The sequence below is a fragment of the Pan paniscus genome, chromosome 10, assembly GCF_029289425.2.
Source record: "Pan paniscus chromosome 10, NHGRI_mPanPan1-v2.0_pri, whole genome shotgun sequence".
NCBI classification, from domain to species: Eukaryota; Metazoa; Chordata; class Mammalia; order Primates; family Hominidae; genus Pan; species Pan paniscus.
Window position 1 is genome coordinate 118,383,255 of NC_073259.2, and position 19,563 is coordinate 118,402,817.

Consider the following 19,563-nt stretch of genomic DNA (forward strand, 5'->3'; position numbering starts at 1 on the left):
ACTGTCTAAGAAACAGATTGGGAGCAAACCACAGTAGTATAATAGGGTATTGTGTAATGTTCCTTCCCTGTTCACCGTGAGGCCTGGAAGTAGTTTAAAGTAGTCAAGTAGAGCTTCTCAAATGAAGAATTTCATTCGGTCTCTGCTAAACTACAAAATTTATGACTCAAATTGGAAACACGGTGAAAATTTTGAGTCACAGTTAAATGTTTAAGTAGTTTAAGATAAATCTGTTACGCCTTGCGTTTCCTAGGAGCCATTTAGATTCAAAAACAACAGTGGCATTTAGAAGGTAATTTCTGGTCTTACATAGTGTTTTTCTTATAAAAGATTTTAATAACTGGTATTTGCCACAATAAATTAGGTTTTTAAAATGCATAATACAATCGATTAATAAAAAGGATTTTTTAAAAAAATAATGCTGATTTTTGGTTTGTTTGGGTTTTTTCGAGATGGAGTCTCACTGTGTCACCCAGGCTGGAGTGCAGTGGCGCAATCTCAGCTCACTGCAACCTCAGCCTCCAAGTAGCTACAATTATAGGCGCCCGCCACCATGCCGGGCTAATTTTTATATTTTTAGTAGAGACGGAGTTTCACCATGTTGGCCAGGCTGGTCTCAAACTCCTGACCTCAAATGCTTCATCCGCCTTGGCCTCCCAAAGTGCTGGGATTACAGACGTGAGCCACCATGCCCGGCTTGAATAATGGTAGTTTTAACCATCAGTATTTATATTTGACATAAGTGGTACAAGTAATGTTTCAGTATCATGGCTTATAAACGTTTGCATGGAGTTCTAAAATGTGGCAAACTGATAATTTAATGAACTCTTACTTGAACTCTTGTGCAAGTATACTGTGAGGATTTTGTTCTGATTGGAAATCTTTATTGTAATAGCAAATTAAAGAGCTGTGGATTTTCAAGAGCTGAATTTGAAAGGTGTCAGATGTTAAATGGAAGGTAATTCAGAGTTTATTCTTTTATTGTACCTGCCTCCACCCAAAGAGTCAGAGAAAAACATTTGGAAGAAAAAATTGCAGAGCATCCCTTTGGCAAGAGTAAGAATTTTCCACTACCACTTGCCCTAAGGGCATTGACATGCCTCACCAGGGAAATGTTACAGGATGTGATCATCGGAACAGCCTAGCCTGCTCTTCATGCACAAAATCCTGTGTCTGAAATTCACAGAAGCCTCTCCAGACAAAGGGAAATTGTTGTGTCTTCACTTGAAAAGTATCCGGTGGACCTTTACTTTCATGAACCTGTTTTCCTAATAGAGTCAACCCTAAATTGACTCTGATATCAACAAAAGGAATGTAACAGTCACACAGCAAGTTAAACAAAAGTTTTCATTAATTGAGCTTCCTTAGAGAAGGCTACTTTTACTTCCTAGCCTGAGTTCCTGTGCATAAAATGAAGAGGACATTGGTTGGTCAGGATGATGTGATGGTCCCTCTAGCTAAGAAAATACTAGAATATGGCGGGTTCGTTGGTTTGTTTTTGAGATGGAGTCTCGCCCTTTCACCCAGGCTGGAGTGGCGCAACTTCGGCTCACTGCAACCTCCACCTCCAGGGCTCAAGCGATAGTCTTGCTTTAGCCTCCCAAGTAGCTGGGATTGCAGGCATCCACCACCACACCCGGCTAATTTTTGTATTTTTAGTAGAGACGGGGTTTCACCATCTTGGCCAGGCTGGTCTTGAACTCCTGACCTCAGGTGATCTGCCTGTCTCGGCTTCCCAAAGTTCTGGGATTACAGGCGTAAGCCACCGTGCCCAGTCTATGGCAGGTTTTTTGGATTTATGTCTGTTCAGCAGTTACAATGCAGAAATAAAATAGTGCTTATAGATTGACGACCGCTATCTCATATTGGACAGAAGTCTTCTACTCCATAGGATCATGACATTGACGTAAATCAAATCCTCAGACACCAAAGGAACATTTGGAAATAAATTTTCCGTTTAGGGTCATAATATTCATCATTGAACTTGTCCTCTTTTTGAAATGTTCGAGGGCATGTAGGATCAGGTTAATCATGACAGGCAGAAATAGTGCAGTATAGGGCATGTTAGCTGTTAAAGACCACTAAAGTTTAGAATATAGTTACTTTGTTGTCATAAATCATCTGTTAGATGTACTCTCTTCAATGTAGTTAGAGCAGAATTATATTAAAATGAAAGGTTCTCGTTGATTCAGTCTGAATATTGCTGTTCATTGCATAAGCTTATTTCCAGCAGGAATTTCACCTTAGCTTGTGTGTCCCTGCAGTCAAATGCAAGGGTGATCTTTGCCTCTTGAGATTATATATTGACAAACTGTGCCACCTTGTGACCACATTGCTTACTTAGGCTATAGCATTGTTTTTATGCACTCAAATTAAAAAAGTAAACCATATTCTCCCTGAACTTAAGCTCCGAAGTAGAGAAAAATCAGAACTAATTTGAAGGTTTAAGAAGTTCAGTGTTGGCCGGGTGCAGTGGCTCACGCCTGTAATCTCAGCATTTTGGGAGGCAAGGCAGGTGGATTGCCTGAGGTCAGGAGTTTGAGATCAGTCTGGCTAACATAGTGAAACCCTATCTCTACTAAAAATACAAAAATTAGGCTGGTTGTGGTGGCGCACGCCTGTAGTCCCGGTTGCTCGGGAGGCTGAGGCAGGGTAATCGCTTGAACCCGGGAGGTGGAGGTTGCAGTGAGCTGAGATCATGCCACTGCACTCCAGTCTGGGTGATAGAGCAAGACTCTGTCTCTGAAAAGAAAATAAAAAATAAGAAATTCAGTGTTTACTTCTTGGACAGGAGTGCTATTTTGCCATTTTGTATATGACTGGTAACATGCAATTCAGTATAGAGAGTAAGTCTGAAAAATGATTTGATTTTAAAGTGCCATCTGCAAGTATGGGAGAATTTGCTTATGTAATTTGTAGCTGCCCTTGCGTAAGACTTACAAAACCACCTTAATTATCTTTCAGAAAATTACGGACAGCTGTTTTGTTGTTATTGTTGTTGTTTTGAGACAAAGTCTCGCTGTGTCTCCAAAGCTGGAATGTAGTGGTATGAACTCGGCTCACTGCAACCGTCTGAGTAGCTGAGACTACAGGCACATTACCATTCCTCCCGGCTAATTTTTTATATTTTTAGTAGAGACAGGTTTTCGCCATGTTGGCCAGACTGGTCTCGAACTCCTGGCTTCGAGTGATCCTCCCGCCTCAGCCTCCCAAAGTGTTGGGATTAACGGACAGCTGTTTTAATGTCCAGCTGCTTTGTGTGATTGTGCCACCCATTCAGCAGTATTTGAATACCAGCAGAGGGCTGGGCACTATTCTCAAAGTGCATGGCTTTGTCTGTTACTTGGGCTATGTTGTGGAATTTCACTTTGTACACACATCAAGGAAAGGGGCTGAGATTTGGGCCTTTTAAGAGCTATTAAAGGAACTTGTTGGCCTAGGAAAGAAGACTCAGTTGACTTAAAGATCTTCAGGTTATGCAAGAGGTTTATTATTCATTTAATTGATATTTCTTTTTTTTTTATGAGACGGAGTCTCGCTCTGTCGCCCAGGCTGGAGTGCAGTGGCGCGATCTCAGCTCACTGCAAGCTCTGCCTCCCGGGTTCACGCCATTCTCCTGCCTCAGCCTCCCATTAATTGATATTTCAAAAAGTATCAAAGGATATATGCCCCAGCTGTGCAGTGTTACTAGTTTGCTACACCTTCCCAGAGGTGTTTCTTTATACTATTGGAAGTTGTCATTTTAGTATGAATTAATTACATGTTATACGAGCATATCAAAGGATTTGAAACAGCGAAAGAGCTAAGATTAACTTGGAAATAAACATTTTATTTTATTTTACTTTTTGAGATGGAGACTATCTTTGTTTCCCAAGTGGTGTGCACCTGTAGTCCTTCTGCTTGGGAAGCTGAAGTGGGAGGTCAAGGGTGCAGTGAGCTGTGATTGCCTCACTGATCTCTACATCCTGGGTGACAGAGCAAGGCCCTGTCTCAAAAAAAAAAAGTGGTGTTACTGTGTAGTTTTATTTTGCATTTGCCATGTGTTTCGTTAATTGAATATCTTTTTAAAGGGGGCCATTTGCTTCCTGTTCACAATAATTTAGCTTTTTTGATGGAATGAATCATGGCATATACAACTTTATTCTCTTTGCTGTGCGTTGTGTATATGTAGTAAGACTTTTACTTACTGCTAACTAGGAAAGTATTCTTTAAAGTGAAAGCTTGAAGGCCTGTCTGAAGATACAGAGCAAAATTTCTTAGAATAATGTAGTTAGGTTTCCTTAAGCCTCATTCTCTTCCTTCCTAATTCAAATCTTGAATCCATCTAAAGTGTTTTATGACTCCAAGATAGGTTGATCACTTTGCTTGCTTTAACTGAATTTTATGTATTTGTGTTATATGCAGATCATTTATTTTCTTTAAAAATTGATTTGGAGACAAATTCATCTTTAGATAACATAGTTTTAAAAGTTGCTCATTTCAGCTGCCTTTTTTTTCTCCTAATTAGTTGGTGACAAAGTTCCTGCTGATATAAGGTTAACTTCCATCAAATCTACCACACTAAGAGTTGACCAGTCAATTCTCACAGGTAAATATGATATATTAGGTCATTGAATTTCTGAAGACCTTCGCATATCCCATGCCAATAGAGTTGGCTCTTGCCTCACTGTCCCTTTATGGTATCCCATCTTAATCCTCTCTAAGATACTTATTTCTTAGTGCTTTAGTCTCGCTCCATTGCCCAGGCTGGAGTGCAGTGGCGTGATTGCGGCTCACTGCAGCCTCCGCCTCTCAGGTTCAGGCAGTTCTCCTGTCTCAGCCTCCCAAGTAGCTGGGACTACAGGCTCCTGCCACCATGCCCAGCTAATTTTTGTATTTTTATTAGAGATGGGGTTTTACCTTGTTGGTCAGGCTGGTCTTGAACTCCTGACCTCAGGTAATCCACCTGCCTCGGCCTCCCAAAGTGCTGGGATTACAGGCGTGAACCACTGCACCTGGCTGCCGATATGGTTTTAAAGGCATGATTTAAAAACAAAACAAAATGGCTGGGCACGGTGGCTCATGCATGTAATTCCAACACTTTGGGAGACTGAGGCGGGCAGATGGCTTGAGCCCAGGAGTTAAAAGACGGGCCTGGGCAACATGGCAAAACCCCGTATCTACAAAAAATACAAAAATTAGCCAGGCCTGTAATCCCAGCTACTCAGGAGGCTGGGTGAAAAGATCACTTGTGCCTAGGTCAAGGCTACAGTGAGCCATGCTTGTGCCTCTGCACTCCAGCCTGGGGGACAGAGCAAGACTCTGTCTCCAAAAAAAAAAAAAAAAGTTGTAATTTGTTCGTTACCATAGGTAAATCTTAAGGTTGAATTGTTGTCTGTTTCGTGGAAAGCAAATTACTTATTCGATGTCCTTTTTCCAGGCAAGAAAAATAGACTCCAGTGCTGTAATTTTTTTCACTGGAGGAGTGCTAATGTTGTATCAATCTTTACAATATCCAAATACACAATTAACAGAAGTTAGCCCCCATAAGAGATGAAAATTGTACTACCTGGAATTTGCACAATTGTTTGAAACATTTTCCCGTTTTTGTGTGATAAAGCACAATCTAGGGTGGAGGGTTCATACTAACTGGAAGTAAGTTTGTCAGAAGAATTAACTTTAAATACAGTGCTAACTTGGATTAAATAGTAAATATAAAGTCTAAAGGCTCTCAAGATTTATCTGATTATCAATTTTGAAAAGCAGCTAATGTCATGGAGACAGTTATGTGAGTAACCTGGGCTCTATTTTTTTTGGTATTGTTTCTTTATAAATAGCTTACTTATTAAAATTCTCATTAGCAACAACAAGCTGGAGGCCAATTAAGCCATAAAATGTTGGGGAAATGGTTGGGTTATATGTGTGAAATTCTCATAGTGTGCCCTAAAGACATAGTTGCCATTTAAAAAAAATTTTTTTTTTTTGAGGCGGAGTCTCGCTCTGTTGCCCAGGCTATAGTGTAGTGCTGTGATCTCAGCTCACTGCAACCTCTGCCTCCTGGATTCAAGCTGTTCTCCTGCCTCAGCCACCTGAGTGTCTGGGATTATAGGCGTGCGCCACCATGCCCAGCTTATTTTTGTATTTTTAGTAGAGACGGGGTTTCACTGTGTTGGTCAGGCTGGTCTCGAACTCCTGATCTCATGATCCGCCTGCCTTGGCCTCCCAAAGTGCTGGGATTACAGGCATTTAAAAACTTTTTAGGCTGGTCACGGTGGCTCATGCCTGTAATTTCAGGACTTTGGGAGGCTGCGGCAGTAGGATCACTTGTGGCCAAGAGTTTGAGAGAGCAATTATAGTCTCTATAATGAAAATCTTTTTTTTTTTTTTTTTAAAGACAGAGTTGCACTCTGTGGCCCAGTGGCACGATGTCAGCTCAGTGCAACCTCTGCTTCCGGGGTTCAAGTAATTCTCATGCCTCAGCCTCCCTAGTAGCTGGAATTACAGGCACACACCACCACACCTGGATAATTGTATTTTTAGTAGAGATAGGGTTTTGCCATGTTGTCCAGGCTGGTCTTGACCTCCTGACCTGAAGTGATCGCCCACCTCAAACCCCTAAAGTGCTGGGATTACAGACATAAGTCATCACACCCAGCCTATAATAAAAAACTTTAAAAGTTTTTAAAAAAAATTTAAACTTCATAGAGGTTCTCGAATATTATCTTTCTTTCATTAAGAAATCATAATGTAGTTTTTGGCTAACTTGTGGAACCAATTTTTTTGGTCAAATATTGAGAGTGAAGTTTGCTACCTGTAACTTAAAGTAACATTTAGAGACATATTTTACTCAGATTGACCCTAATTATATATCTATGACATGATTTTTAAATTGAAATCAGCCGGGCATGGTGTCTCATGCCTGTAATCCCAGCACTTTGGGAGGCCGAGGTGGGGGGATCACCTCAGGTCAGGAGTTTGAGACCAGCCTTGGCCAACATAGCAAAACCTGTCTCTACTAAAAATACAAAAATTAGCTGGGCATGGTGGCACATGCCTATAATCCCAGCTACTTGGGAGGCTGAGGCTGGAAAATTGCCCGGGAGGCAGAGGTTTCAGTAAGCCAAGATTGTGCCACTGGACTCCAGCCTGGGCAACAAAGCAAGACTCCGTCTCAAAAAAAAAAAAAAAAAGTAGTTCTTTATTTACCATGCGATCTTTCCAGTACACTTGCTAATTGCTACTCCAGAGTATAGCCAGATGTGGTGGCCCACACCTGTAATTCCAGCACTTTGAGGAGGACAAGATGAGCAAATTGTTTGAGTCCACGAGTTGGAGACCACCCTGGGCAACATGGTAAAACCTCATCTCTACAAAAAAATTAACGCGGCGTGGTATTGGGTGCCTGTAATCCCAGCTATTCAGGAAGCCAAGTTGGGAAGATTGCTTGAGCCCAGGAAGTTGAGGCTGTAGTGAGTTGTGATGGTGCCATTGCACCAGCCCGGGTGATAGAGCAAGACCTCTGTCTCGAAAAAAAAAAAAGTATCAGTATATATGTTAAAGTATTTATTAAAGTATACAACAAATATATGTAAATAATACAGTCACAGTATCAGAGTATGAAATGATTACTGAAAAATAAATTAATTTGAATAGTTACTCCAGAAAATAATCAATGGGGATTCTACTTGAAAATTCACTTTTTTATTTTGGAATTGTGTTGATTTTTATCCTGACACCCTTTGTTCTGGTATTAATTTCCATTACTAAATTTTCCCAGCTTACCTCCTTTGAATGAATTGGGCCTTTTGCCAACCTTTTCTCACACTGACAGTATCCCAAGAGTGGTAATGGGTGGGCATGAATGAGAGGTTCTAGGTTTTTGGTGTGGGTCGCAGAGATCTGTTTTTTCTGTCTCACAACCCGCTTAGGTGAATCTGTCTCTGTCATCAAGCACACTGATCCCGTCCCTGACCCACGAGCTGTCAACCAAGATAAAAAGAACATGCTGTTTTCTGTGAGTACTTTATGAAATGTGTTTTTATTTACAGACATTTCCAAAGCCTAATCAAATGTTATGTTTTTCACTGCCAACCATCACTGGCTATCATTCTAAAGGATAATAACACTTTTCATGGTCAGTCTTAGGTGTCAGAATATGGCAGTAACATAACGTGTGACTTAGATGTCTTTTAATTGGCAAGTTTTGGGGGACCAAAAAATAATGACTAGCTCATACATCTTCAAACTCTTACCTGCAAACATAGTTGAAAAGTAGATTTGTTTGGAAAAGCTTTAGCCAATAAAGAGTATTTTCAAAATGATGTAGATGACAGCTGCTATTTGTATGTGGTTCACAATAAAAAGGTGCGTGTTTAGAGAGAAAGCAAACATGGCAAACCATTAATAATGGTGAGTCTAGGTGCAAAGTATATGAATGTTCATTTTACTATTTCACTTTTTCTATTGATGTGAAAAATTCTTTGAATAGTGAGGAAATGATTTTAAGTTGGGGACATTTGTGGGTTTGTATGAGAACCTGACTACTACCCATAGTAAGTAAATAGAGGTACCCTGAAAATAGTGAAGCCATGTCCTTCTCTTATAACACTAGGAATTAAAGTGGCATGGGAGAGACTGCTCACACTTGATTTCTTTGGTTTTTGGACCCTGTCACATGAGTAGGGGTTGTCAAGATAGCCCATGGGGCTAGTTGCCGTTCCTATTACAGTGAGAAAAGTAGGGGCCTTGAGTTGTTGGAGCCAGAAGTGGAGAATGCTTAGAGTTGAACTATATGAGTTTGAAAAATTGGGAACACAGAGGGGTTAAGAGCACTGCTTGAAGATGGTCTGCAAGCCGGGCTCAAATAGAAATCTAGGTGGGTCAGTACAGAGCTGCCTGGCATAAGTAAGTAGCACATGGAGCATTGCTTGTTGTCACAGTTGTATGGCTGGTTGCTTGAACAGTAGCCAGTGGAAGACCTAGTAGAATGTGTAGAGAATCTGGGTGCCCTAGTCAAAAACCAGCGTCGGTATTTAAGTTGGGATGTGGTATTCATCTTGTGACCAGTTCTCTACTTCTGTCCTAGGGTACAAACATTGCTGCTGGGAAAGCTATGGGAGTGGTGGTAGCAACTGGAGTTAACACCGAAATTGGCAAGATCCGGGATGAAATGGTGGCAACAGAACAGGAGAGAACACCCCTTCAGCAAAAACTAGATGAATTTGGGGAACAGCTTTCCAAAGTCATCTCCCTTATTTGCATTGCAGTCTGGATCATAAATATTGGGCACTTCAATGACCCGGTTCATGGAGGGTCCTGGATCAGAGGTGCTATTTACTACTTTAAAATTGCAGTGGCCCTGGCTGTAGCAGCCATTCCTGAAGGTCTGCCTGCAGTCATCACCACCTGCCTGGCTCTTGGAACTCGCAGAATGGCAAAGAAAAATGCCATTGTTCGAAGCCTCCCGTCTGTGGAAACCCTTGGTTGTACTTCTGTTATCTGCTCGGACAAGACTGGTACACTTACAACAAACCAGATGTCAGTCTGCAGGGTAAGAGGAGTAATTTAGAATATTCCGTGTCGTGGTTCTTTGTTCATCCTACCAATATGCCTTCATGCCATCAAAACTTTTGATTTGTAATTTCATACATTTCTGTGGGCTGTATGTATAGCCTGAGCTTAATTTCTAATATTTGAGAGGATCTTATCATTTAATTCCTAAAACTTTCACAAAATACAGGATATCTGTATGGCTGATATACTTGTATTAGATGTAAGAGAATTAGAGAAATTATATTTTCCTTTAATTTAAAAAAAAAAAGCCTGGGCGCAGTGGCTCACGCCTATAATCCCAGCACTTTGAGAGGCCGAGGCGGGTGGATCACCTGAGGTCAGAAGTTTGAGACCAACCTGACCAATATGGTGAAACCCTGTCTCTACCGAAAAGACAAAAATTAGCTGAGTGGTGGCGTGCACCTGTAGTCCCAGCTACTTAGAGGCTGAGACAGAAGAATTGCTTGAACCTGGGCAGCGGAGTTTGCAGTGAGCCAAGATCACACCACTGCTCTCAATTCTGGGCGACAAGCAAGACTCCATCTCAAAGAAAAGAAAAGAAAAAAGACAAGGTCTCATTCTGTTGCCCAGGCTAGTGTGCAGTGACACAGCTGTGGCTCACTTACAGCCTCAACCTCCCAGGCTCAAGTCCTCCCACCCCAGCCTCACAAGTAGCTGCAACCACAAGTGCATGCCACCATGCCCCACTAGTTTTTTATTTTTTTTTTGTAGAGGCAGGTTCTCACTATGTCACCAGGCTGGTCTTGAATTCCTGGGCTCAAGTGATCCTCCTGCCTTGGCCTCCCAAAGAGCTGGGATTACAAGCATGAACCACCACACTCAGCCTCCTTTCTAATTTTCCTGATCCTCTGTCTCTTGGTGTATGTTAACAGACAAGTTCTAGAGAAAGCTGCTAGTTAACCTCCCTACCTGAAGTCCTAATTGGTTTTTGTATCACATGTTGAATGAAGCATGCTTTTTCTCAAAAAGTAGATAGTCATCTCTCTGTATTCATTGGAGATTGGTTCCAGGACCTCCCTCAGATACCAAACTCTGCAGATGCTCAAGTCTCTGAAATGAAATGGTTCAGTACTGGCATATAACCTTGTTCATCCTCCAGTATACTTGAAAACATCTCCAGATTACTTACAATACCTAACGTAATATTATAAATGATATGTAAATAGTTAAACTGTGTTGTTTAGGGCTAGTTAACCTGTGTTGTTTAGGGCTAGTTAACCTGTGTTGTTTAGGGAATAATGACAAGAAAAAAATGTACATGTTCAGTACAGATGCAGTTATTTTTTCCATCTGCTGTTTAGTTGACCGTGGATGTGGAACCCACAGGTACAGAGGGCTGACTAAAATTGCTTTTAACTTGCTTTATTCTGTGTATTCGTCATATATATTTTTGTTTGTTTGTTCTTGTTTTGAGATGGAGTTTCGCTCTTGTTGCCCAGGCTGTAGTGCAATGGCCCGATCTCAGCTCACTACAACCTCCACCTTCTGGGTTCAAGCAATTCTCCTGCTTCAGCCTCCCAAGTAGCTGGGATTACAGGCATGCGCCCCCACGCCCGGCTAATTTTTTGTATTTTTAGTAGAGATAGGGTTTCTCCATGTTGGTCAGGCTGGTCTGGAACTCCCGACCTCAAGTGATCCACCCGCTTTTGGCCTCCCAAAGTGCTGGGATTATAGGCGTGAGCCCCCGCGCCCGGCCATCCTATATTTTTTGACCATCATTTGATAAAATAAATAATTTAAACCTGCTGTTAGAAAAGTAACAACTGAATAAATAATGCAATAATTATACAGCTGGATTATTTTGTATAATTCACTTTCCTTAGGTTTTGCTTAAACAACTTGGTACAAGTCTATTCCAAAAGGTACACATGACTCATACAGAGTAGACATATGTCACATATTTTATTCGGCTCATTAATTAGCAAGGGAATCTGTATTTGAGGAAGTGTTCAATATTAGAATATTAGAATAGGGATTGCTAGGTTAGATTACAAAACTAATGTCTTACAGGGAAACCTCATATAACATGAGCATTTATTTAATAACACAGTGTTACATTTTCCTAGAATGGGCTTGTTAAATAATGCTTCTGTATGATATTGAAAGGATGTAGTTATCTTGGCCTTTTCGTCAGGTTTTAGATAATTATTTTTAACATCGGAAATTGTTTTATAATCAGTTAAGCCCTGTGAATTTTTATCTTGCCAATTTTAAGTTCATGATGATTTTTTAGATACAGGTTCTCCCTCCCCCGCAAGCTCCTTGTGAAGTCCAAACCCACATTTAGAATTGACAGAACTGGGGTGTTCCAACTTTCAAAGTGGAAAGCTTCTAGGTTTGTCTTAGGTTTCTCCAGGATATTAAGGTGTTTGAGCTACTTAAGTTCTTATTTTTTGGAACCAAAAGGTTGGATGAATTGGCTAAAAGTCAGTTTTGTCATACTGGTTGTTTCAGGAAGAGAAAGGGAATTTTCTTATTTACTATTTTGTGTCTCACTTAGCCTGAAAGCTTTAATTCCTCAGAATAGTCTTTATGTCCGTGAAAGTAAGCCATGTGTAAAATTGTAATTTTTAAAATTTCAGTTTCCCAGTTCACTATAAATTTTTTTTTGTTCTTTTCTCCCTTGAATGGCTGGCTTGGCTTAAAATGTTTTCTTATAATAAAGAAAAAGCCTGCCTGTTCTGAGTGAAGCTCTACCTCACAACAGGAAGCTGGTGCTAATTAGTATTCTGCAGGAGGCTTCTTGCAGTGGTATTGCATAACTGCCCTTGACTTAGGAAGATTTTCATCCTGCATATCCTAAATGGTTGACTTGCTCACAGTCAAAAATGTCTAAGTACATTTAGATTTAGCTAATGTAGATTCAGATTCTGAATGTCTTTTAGAATATTTTGGGCTTTGGTATAGACTCAAAAGAATTTCACATTTTTGGCTGGGCACAGTGGTTCACACCTGTTATTTCAGCACTTTGGGAGGCCGAGGCGGGCGGATCACCTGAGGTCAGGAGTTCGAGACCAGCCTGACCAACATGGTGAAACCTCGTCTCTACTAATATTACAAAAATTAGCTGGGCATGTTGGCAGGCGCCTATAATTTCTTTGGGAGGCTGAGGCAGGAGAATCACTTGAACCCGGGAGGCGGAGGTTGCAGTGAGCCGAGTCGTGCCATTGCAGTCCACCCAGCCTAGGCGACAGAGTGAAACTCCACCTCAAAAAAAAAAAAAAAGTTATTTTAAAATAAAGATTAACTAATTTCCTTATTGAATGTGAGATGAATTGCTCTGAAAAGATGTGTTTTTAAAACACAACATAGCTTTGTTGTTGCTGTTATTACGGAGTTTTGCTCTGTCGCCCAGGCTAGAGTGCAGTGGCGCAATCTCAGCCCACTGCAACCTCTGCCTCCCGGGTTCAAGCACTTCTCTCCCTCAACCTCCCGAGTAGCTGGGATTACAGGTGCCCACCACCACGCCCGGCTAATTTGTTATATTTTTAGTAGAGACGGGTTTCACCATCTTTGCCAGGCTGATCTTGAGCTCCTGTCCTCATGATCTACTCACCTTGGCCTCTCAAAGTGCTGGGATTATAGGCGTGAGCCACCGTGCCCAGCTCAACGTGGCCTGTTTAACTTGAGTTTTACATTTTTTAAATTCCCCTTAGAGAATGATTTGATCAGATTATTAATTGCTCATATTTCAGAGAAAGCACGAGAAAATATGTTGTGACATCACTTTCTGTAATTTTTTCTTTTTAGAGGAGGTTTTACAAGTTTTCATTTGCAATGAAAACACAAGCCTAAATCTTACTTTTCCAAACTGGGCTTCTGAATTATAATTTGTGAATGCAAATCAAGCAGTGGAAAAATTATCTTTAAGAAAATAGCTTATGTCGCTTTAAAAAATAAAATTAATCCTTTCCTAAGCATGCTTCCATCTGTATTGTCTAGGGAACATCAATTCATTCAGCTCTGCGGGCTCCTTACTGTATACATATAGTTATGCAGCTTCATAGAACATGAGCTATTGCCACAATAAAAATAAGTGGGAAGGAGCAGAGAAGCAGTTTGTCTTATTTTACTCGGGAAATGTTTATGCAACTCTGAAATGTGAGTTTATTCTTCCCAAGCTTTTGTGCTTAGCTCTAAGGCAGGACTACCTAATACCACTCTCACAGCCAGCCATTTGAAATTTGGGATTCTGAGCAATCTAAAGAGTAACTTGTCTCTGGAACTGACCTTTTGCTGACCGGGAGTCCTCATAACTTGGGTTTTGTGTGGGTTGTTGTGTCTTTGGTGCCACTGCTGCTCATTCATTCAGCACCTCAGTGATGCTGTTTTTCATACTGTTCGATTGGTCGGGGGTGTGATGGGCGAAGCAGTCTAATATAATTAAGCTAGTTAGGGTAAGGGACAGTACTGCTGATGCTGAGTGAGCCTCAGTGAGTTTTATTAAAGTTGTTTTCGTAAATGAAAAAGGTTGTTTGCCTTTGTCCTAAGCTAACAAAGGTAGTTTATTTGTGTAGTATTTTTTAAAAATCCCTTTTAAATACTCTGATGCGCTCTCCCCCTACAGATGTTCATTCTGGACAGAGTGGAAGGTGATACTTGTTCCCTTAATGAGTTTACCATAACTGGATCAACTTATGCACCTATTGGAGAAGTGTGAGTAACCCTCCTCCTCATTTAAAGGATCTGGTGTGGCAGTTTAGTATTTGTATTGATTTGCAGCATGTCTACAAAGTTAAGACAGCTTTCTGAATGTGGCTCAAGTCAACACTTATTACTAAAGTAGTAAATGTTTTTAAAACAAAAACTTTGAAAGATGAACCAAAGGTTATAATCCAGTCATCTTTTTGCATCTTCTGGGCTCCAAACTTTCAAGAGGGATTTGTGTTTGTTATTCACTGTTGCCAGTGGTGGAAGAATTGAATTAAGAATTTCTGGTCTTTTTACTGATTGATTTCTGATATCAGAGATGCATTCTCTCTTTTGTTTTTGTCTAATATTGGCTCTGGCATCAAATTGTTTGGAATTTTTTACAGTATGTTGTCCCAGAAATTCTGTTTTCATTATTAAACAATTGCGGGGGGCAGGGGGCGGGAGGAATCAATAGTGGCGACCATACCCTGCTCTAAGAGTGTTTTCTCTTTGGGCAGGCATAAAGATGATAAACCAGTGAAATGTCACCAGTATGATGGTCTGGTAGAATTAGCAACAATTTGTGCTCTTTGTAATGACTCTGCTTTGGATTACAATGAGGTAAGTCTCTTCATAAATTAGAAGAAATGGCTGTTCCTAGTTCAAGGTGGGGTGGGTGGAATGAAAGTCTAGCCTGCCTTCCTCCCTTTTGAAAGTCAAGGGTGCCTGATTTTGTTTCCCCCTTCCATTCAGAACCTTATGGTGGGGCCAGCATGACCTCACCAAAGAAAGCTGAGAGCCTTTCACATATCCTCTGTGACTGAGCATTGCAGTTAGTTAACTTAAAGTTGTAGTATATGTGATGTTCTTATCTGTTGATAGCATACTTACTATAAATGAATAAAACCCAGGATAGAAAATGCTTTCCTGAAAGCAAAGGATATAGTTTCTGTCTCAAAGGTAAGCTAGTCCCTGTCAGAGACAGAATGTGAACTCTTCAGAATGATAAGCAGTGACATGGAATTACATTATTATGTGAAGGCACTCTTTGAATTAATAGTGTGATCAGTGGCTTCTTATGTTTGGGTGAAATAATAAATACTGTGTCTGATGTCATCTTATATTTAAGGGAAATGAAAAACCTACTTATTAGAATAAGATCACATGCACACCTGTACTTTGAGTATGTTTTTAATTATCTGGGTCACCTGTTTCAGAGGAGGATAAAAATGGCCTTACAATGTTGTAATAGAGGACAGATTGTGCTTTTGTGGAAAAAAAATATTAAAGATAAATTTATCTGTGTACTTCTCCCTTTTTTCTACTTTCTGTGCCTTTAACCAATACAGGCAAAGGGTGTGTATGAAAAAGTTGGAGAAGCTACAGAGACTGCTCTCACTTGCCTAGTAGAGAAGATGAATGTATTTGATACCGAATTGAAGGGTCTTTCTAAAATAGAACGTGCAAATGCCTGCAACTCAGTGAGTATTTGAACCTGGTTTATTGTTCATGCTGCTTATCTGTCGTACTATATATACTTAGTGTCTGCACTGTCCTACTCTCTTAGAAAACTAATTATACCTTATCTCCTCAAACTTACAGTATTTCCTTCCCCATATTCACTCTCAGGTAAGATGCTCTTCCTGTGTATTTGACCAAGAAAATAAAAGCAATCAATAGCTAATTTCCTTGAGCAACCCTCTGTGCCCACAGGGGCTGCCTTCTCCCATAGTGCTGTGAACAGTGTTCTTGCTCCTAGCAGAAGCCACCTCCTCCCAACATCTTTGCTGCATTATTGATTTCCATCTCTACTAGATGTTCTTCAGCATAGGGGGAAATAATAGTGTCTATCTTGAAACTTTCCTTTGACCTTATTTCCCCTGTCAGCTACCACACTTTCTTTTCCTGTTCAATTAAACCTTTTTTTTTTTTTTTTTTGAGACAGTTTCTCTCTGTCACCAGATTGGAGTGCCATGGCACGATCTTGGCTCACTGCAACCTCCACCTCCCGGGTTCAAGCAATTCTGCCTTAGCCTACCTAGTAGCTGGGATTACAGGCACACGCCACCACGCCCGGCTAATTTTTTGTATTTTTAGTAGAAAGGGGTTTCACCATGCTAGCCAGGCTGGTCTCGAACTCCTGACCTCAGGTGATCCGCCCACCTCGGCCTCCCAAAGTGCTGGGATTACAGGCATGAGCCACCGCGCCTGGGCATCAAACATTTCTTAACTCATTTGATGAGACTAGCATAACCAAATACCAAAGGTCAATGTGGTGATGGTGGTGGCAGTGGCAGTGGCAGAGGGCACCGACATTGTCCATGTATACACTGAACAAATAAGTGGCCTCTGAGCCTTTTTCTGCCCGTCAGAGTCTTTGAGACAGGGCTCATTCGACCAGCATCACTATGACAAGGGCCAGTAGCAAGGATGGGGAGTCTCCACAGTGAGTTGGACCTGAGTGAGGTTCCTCTCAAAGAGCTGCTGCTCCCTCCTGCCAAGACCACCATACTGGACCTGTCCTGCAGTACTGCCCTTAGATTTCTGTGGCCTCACAAGCCCGGGGAGCCTAGACCTCAGTAGAAACACTTTGCAACGGCTGCTGGTGAACAATGGCCATCCATTGAGTCTCTAGCACCTGGGTCTCCTCAAAAGACTGGTCCCCCTGCCTGTCACTTGGCTCAGCTTAAGAACTTGAAGTGGACCAGGCGCAGTGGCTCACACCTGTAATCCCAACACTTTGGGAAGCTGAGGCGGGAGAGTCACTTGAGGCCTAGAGTTTAGGTTGCAGCATCACTGCACTTCAGCCTGGGCAACAGAGTCAGACCCCATCTCAAAAAAAAATTAAGGCCTGAAGTGGCTAAACTTGAAGGATAACTCCCTTTATCTTATCCTGGCCAAAGTGGTAGATGATTGCTTGGATGAGAAGTGATATGCAGATAAGATGTTGCAATACACAAAGTCTGTGTGGGTCAGTCAGTCACGTGGGTGCCAAGGACAGGTGGGAGAGAAGCAGCAAGCTACAGAAGCAGCTCAAGAATGGGAACTGCGGAAGCTGATTGTATTGGAGGAAGGAGTGTGATGCTCTCAAAGCAGCCAGGGAGGAGCAGAAGGAGCTTAGGGACGTAAGTCAGGCTCTCAAAGTCTATGTCTGGTTCCTGCCCCCACAAACCACCACCCAGGAAACATCATTCCTGAGCTGTGTGGCAGCAGCAGCAGCTGCTCCTTTTATATGGCAGACAGGGTGATTGCTTGTTGGGCAAGAGCCCTCCTACACTATCTTAGAGTGAATACCCTCTATCTGCAGTCCAGGGTCTGCACAGCCACATGGTCCTCTAATAGGTCCACCAGACCATTTGCCTACAAACAGCCTCATCCTCAGTGCCCACTGTCTCCTAGCTGTGGAGCTTGGATTCCTATGGAATTGGGTTCTGCTGAACATACCTCTTTTTAGCATCAGACCTACCTGTCTGTCATCACCATGGGGCTGCCAGTCAGTACTTTTGCAGCCTCTTCATAGGACATTGTTGTAACTTAGGGTTCCCTGGTAGAATAAGGAGCGATGGGAAGGGGAGAGGTTCTGCCTGCCTGAAGGAACAGGTCTAGGGGAGGAGAGAGGTAAAACTCAGCCTTTTCTAGTTGTCATACACAGCTGTATAAAGGCAAGCCTCATTTAGCAAAATGATTAGTTGTCACCACGTTTAATGCTTTTTGTATGTCATAAGCCCTTTCATCCCTTCCTGGATAATAAGGGTAAATGAGGAGGCATTGTGTCATTGGGGGGTAGTACAGCCTGAGTTGGGAGGGAGCAGTATACCTGTTTTCTTAATAACCTCAAATATCAGGCATTTTAGTGACCACACAAAATCTCAGGGTGAAAAGTTCTAGACCATCATGTCCAGCCTGCAGTTAGGGACACCGAGCCCTTCCATGACCTGTGTGGCATGGTCTTCTGGTTAGTGTGAGGCAGCATTTTGTCTCCTTTATACTGTCCTGAGAAAACAAAACTCACACTGGAATTGAGACTGTCTCAGCTGTAATATAGATTCCTTTTCAGTAAACTGATGCACAATTCACAAATAGCAGTCTCAAAGCCATGAAGGCCTTGGACCACTCCTTTGGCTTCTTCCCTCTACCCATGTGTCTTCCATGAACCGGAAGCAGTCCAGGCTTATTCACTCTGCCAGTAAGCAAGGAGGTGGATCCTGGCAGAGCCACGCTGCCTGTGATCTATTAGTTGGTGTAACTAAAAATCTGAGGCAGCCTGAAAACAGCTTCACAGATTGAGGGTTTGAGTCGTTTGAATCTAGACCTCTGACTACTCCTGCTGAGTGATGGGAAACAAGTCATGTAATGGGGCTGAACCAGCACTGGCTCACTAGCCAGTGACCACACAAGTACGGGCAATGCTGTCATCCTTGTGTCTCCCTGCTCCAGAGCTCCCTTGTCCCATCTTTTTCACATCCCTTGGCCAAGGGATCGGAAACAGCTGTCATGCTGCTCATTCACTAAGGAGTTCCAAACACAAGCTCTTTGCCTCCCTTTCCACTTGAGACAGCAGGAACCCATGTGTAGTTTAGAAGCAGAGAGAGCAGGTCCAGCGTTTTGGCCCCATGGCTTGTTTGGTGAGGTCCGTGGTTCTTGGCCAGCCTAGTACTGAAAGGGATTTCCCTCCCCCACTCCCAGCCCAAGACCTCTTACCTGGGTAGGTCCACGCCTTCCTCAGAATCATTGCATGTTCCTTTAGTCATCCCAGTGCCATTGGCGCAAATGCTTAATTGAAACTAAACACACGTGTGATTGAGATGATACAGAATCCAGCGTAGCACTCATACCCATTCCTTTGCTGCCTGAGATGGTTCAGTGGCTGGCAGGCCAGCAGGATCGCTGCAGGGCCCTGAGCCCCATCTAGTCAGTTCATCAGCCTTCAGTCCTCCTGTAGCTTCCTAGGTTAGATGCTGATGTTCTTGGGGATTTCTATGATGATTTTTAAATGTGTGTCAGTGGGAGCAAATATAATTAACTCACCACATTAACCAAATTAAGGTGGAAAAAACAATAAGGTCACCTCAGTAGGTGCATATGATGAAACCCATCTATCACACCAAACTAAGACTATAAAAGCGTGTCTTTAACGCTGACAGTGTGTTTACACAGAGACCATGCTAACATAACAGAATTCTCACCATTTCTATGCAGTATTATACTGGCATTCCTGGTCTGTGTAATAGGCAAGAAAAGTACAAAAACTGGAAGAGAAGGGGTATCTTTAGTTGTAGGTAACGATATAAAGCCAAAGGTTTATTCTTAGTCTTCATCTTACCTATTTTGTTGGTGCTGTCACTCGCTCCCTCTTTGAAGCACCTCTTCACTTGGCTT

The 19,563-nt window shown here is 41.9% G+C and overlaps 1 protein-coding gene across 3 annotated transcripts in view; it reads left to right on the plus strand.

Annotated features, from left to right (window-relative positions):
* Nucleotides 1-19,563, plus strand: part of ATP2A2 (ATPase sarcoplasmic/endoplasmic reticulum Ca2+ transporting 2) — a 67,932-nt gene that overhangs the window by 35,317 nt on the left and 13,052 nt on the right. For all 3 annotated transcript variants that reach the window (XM_055096123.2, XM_055096125.2, XM_055096124.2), the window contains 6 exons: nucleotides 4,508-4,588; nucleotides 7,908-7,993; nucleotides 9,065-9,529; nucleotides 14,120-14,208; nucleotides 14,703-14,805; nucleotides 15,534-15,665. In XM_055096123.2, the coding sequence (XP_054952098.1) occupies nucleotides 4,508-4,588; nucleotides 7,908-7,993; nucleotides 9,065-9,529; nucleotides 14,120-14,208; nucleotides 14,703-14,805; nucleotides 15,534-15,665 (956 nt within the window). The remainder of the gene's footprint in view (nucleotides 1-4,507; nucleotides 4,589-7,907; nucleotides 7,994-9,064; nucleotides 9,530-14,119; nucleotides 14,209-14,702; nucleotides 14,806-15,533; nucleotides 15,666-19,563) is intronic.